Consider the following 3,477-nt stretch of genomic DNA (forward strand, 5'->3'; position numbering starts at 1 on the left):
CACGCGCACACGCACAATTCCACACACATACATGCACACAATTATATGCACTTACGACAAATACTAAACAATAGAAAATACTAGCAATAGGTTACTAGAACAGAATGTAATATAAGCATTTTACCCTTGGGTTTAATATATAATAAAATATACATAATTATTTAATTATAATATAATATAATATTTTATATTTATTATACTAAATAATATATAACAATATAATATATACAGTTGACGTATTTACACGTTAATGTCGTCGTCATCATCATCATCTTCACCACAACCACCATCATCATCGTTAGCCTCTCTGTTGTTTTTCTTCGCCGGATCGTCATCATTGATGACGTCATATTCATCTTCGTCGTCGTCGCGATGATTTGTATCAACGTCTGAATTTGAGTTTGAATAACGACTCTCATTGGATAGAGGTCCGATAAGGAAGTGCCTCATTGGCTGGCCGGATCGACCGCCCGTGCTCTGATTGGACAGACGTAGTTGTGACGTCAGAGAGGAGGGGTTAAAGTTTGGAAAGACTGGAGATGATTGGGCCACACGCGAATGGTGATGAAAATCTGATTGAAAGTTTTAATTGAATATTTTAATCTAAGCTTATTTTTTTGAATAATGCAAATTATTTTACATATCTAACAATTTATCATTTGGAATATTTTTCTAAATCAAGTTTATCGGTCTAGTTTTTGAAATTACTTTCTGCAGTCAGGACTAACAATGCAAGGGCAAGTTACTACTATCATTATCGTTGTGTTCGTTGTTGCTGCTGCTGTTGTTGTTGTGGCTGTCGTGGATGTTGTTGCTGCTGTTGTTGTTGTTGGTGGTGGTGGTGGTTGTGGTGGTGTGGTTGTTGTGGTACCACAAATGCCTAACGTCCTGTCGTCTGGTTTTCATCAGTTGCTTGTATTCTGACACTCTCAGCTTCTTACCATCAACGATGCAGGTTCGTTTTGGACGAGGCCTGATGTTCATGATGATGATGATGATGATGGCGACGACGATGATGATGATTATTAAGGAAGTAACAAAGAAACAATAAAAAAACTATAGCAACAAACAAGCAAACACACAAACACACAAACGAACGAACGAACGAACGAACGAACGAACAAATAAACGGCCGACAAACCTGTATCTATAGTCCGGATGTTTTTCCATGTGCAACTTGCTCAGCCTCGATTGCTCCTCATAGTATGGCTGTTTGTCCGCGTTACTCATTGCTTTCCATTTCGATCCTGATTATGATTATGAAGATGATGAAGATTATCACCATAACCACACCCACCATCATCATCATCATCATCATCATCCTAATCACAGTAATCTGATGATGACCTAAAATTTTACTTATGCTGGAGTTGTGCATATCCGGACAAGCTTTCAGGATTTTCCGCCTCTCTTCCCTAGCCCAGACCATGAAGGCGTTCATAGGCCTTTTAACGTGGGGCTTGTTCGTTTCGTCCCTGTTTTTCATTGGTCTTACCATTTTCGGGCCAAAAATTTTAGTCCCTGAATGGGTTGTTGTATGGGAAGTGTTGTTGTTGTTACGTGTGTGCGTGTGTGTGAGTGTGTGTGGTGTGGTTTGCGTGTTTAAGTGGGTGTGTGTGAGTGTAATAATAATAAAAAATATTTTTTTGCCAAAAGATAAAAATTAAATATTGTTACCGTGCAAGGGATGCTGCCCTGTGTGGTCCACATCGAATTTGTTTCTGTAAGCTGTTAAACATCATCATCATCATCATCATCATCATCATCATTGTAACACAAATAATAACCATAATAATAACTGAGTGATAATAATAATATTAAAATTATAATATAAATTATCATTTGTAAATATGAATAATTTTTCACCAGCCTACCATCATTAGGACTGAGATGCGATGACAGACCACCAGCACTTCGTTGTTGTGGTTGCAGCAGTTGCTGCTGCTGCTGCAGTTGAACCGGAGACTGACCTGCTTGCTGTCCAGGGTGGGGGTGATGATGCCCATGGTTACTCCTCGGAGAATTTTGATGATGTTGTGGATGCTGTTGATGATGGGGAGTGGGAGGATGTAGCTGATGATGCTGCTGTTGCTGCTGCTGCTGCTGATGGTGATGAGGATTGAGGTGAGGTAGAATGGCGTGCGGCGGTGCGGCCAAGTGGGGGAACAATGGATAGGGCAGGCCGAAATATGGCGGCAGGTTGATCGGCAGGTGGGGCTGTGGAAACATGTTTCTGGTTACCATGGCTTGGAGGAGCTTCTCCTAGCGAATATAAAATTAATGTTTTGATTAATTTGAAACCCAATTTCATTAAATTTTATCTAATTAATTATTACCTTGTTATTTATAAATGATTTTAATTATTCACTAATTTGTTCGAACCAATTAAGTTAAGTTCTATAAAAAATATGACTTTCTATTTAGGGGATCAAATTTTCAATGGAGTGTTAAGAGTGCAAATTTTTAAATAATAACTTCTAAAAAAATTGTATGGGGTAAATTTATCTACATTTATTTTCAATTTGAAATATAAATAAATAAAATTGTCAATTAAAAAATATTGAAAAATTCACAATTATTTTTATTATTATTATTATTTAAAAAAACTGGCAGACCTTGTCGAAAGGAACATGTGAGAAAAATATTGGTGACTTGTCGCTAACATCAGTAGCCACTAACATATGGTTTTCAGAATTTTGTTGTTGTTGTTTTTGTTGATGATGCAACAGTTGTTGCTGTTGTTGTTGTTGTTGTAATTGATGATGTTGGTGTAGTTGTTGTTGCTGCTGCTGTTGAAGACGATAGCAAAACTCGAGGTAGCTACTGTGTGCTTGCTGCATGCAAATGTTGTTGTTGTTGTTGTTGTTGCTGTAAACGTTTTTGTTGTTACGATGTTGTTGTTGATGTTGTTGTTGTTGTTGTTGTTGTTGTTGTTGTTTGAATGAATCTTCGTAACTGTCATCTAATATTGGTGATGTTGCTGCTTTGCAGTTTTCTACATCATCATCATTATCATTACTAGAATTATTATTATTATTAATGTTATTATTATTATTATAATTAATATTATTTTTGTTATTGCAGATGGTGTTATTATTATTATTATCCAGTTGACGATGATGACGACGATGATGATGCTGTTTGGTTGTGTCCATTCCGTACACAAACTCCTGCTTAACTAAGACGCTTGTTTTATCATCTTTAATATTATCATCGTCACCGTCCTCCTCATCATTATTACCGTCATCGTCATCATGACCAACATCAACATCATGATCATCATCATCACCATCACAATAATCATCATCATCATCATCAATCGTTTTACGACGTTTACGGTTGTTGTGCGTGATTTTGTTAACTTTGCTTTCATCATCATCATCATCATCGGCAGCAGCATCAACATCATCATCATCATCATCTTCTTCTTCTTCTTCCTCTTCCTCCTCCTCCTCATCATCATCATCATTGCCAGTG

At 37.0% G+C, this 3,477-nt stretch overlaps 1 protein-coding gene across 1 annotated transcript; it reads right to left on the minus strand.

Moving 5' to 3' along the window:
* Window positions 1-954: 954 nt before the first annotated feature.
* On the minus strand, window positions 955-1,459 carry HELRODRAFT_148116 (hypothetical protein; the record flags this gene model as incomplete). The annotated part of the gene is made up of 3 exons (XM_009023057.1): window positions 955-973; window positions 1,142-1,247; window positions 1,348-1,459. Coding segments are annotated over 3 exons (237 nt in total), but the record flags the coding sequence as incomplete, so codon positions are not given.
* Between the last annotated feature and the right edge of the window lie 2,018 nt (window positions 1,460-3,477).

Source organism: Helobdella robusta, assembly GCF_000326865.2.
Source record: "Helobdella robusta unplaced genomic scaffold HELROscaffold_34, whole genome shotgun sequence".
In the NCBI taxonomy this organism is placed as follows: Eukaryota; Metazoa; Annelida; class Clitellata; order Rhynchobdellida; family Glossiphoniidae; genus Helobdella; species Helobdella robusta.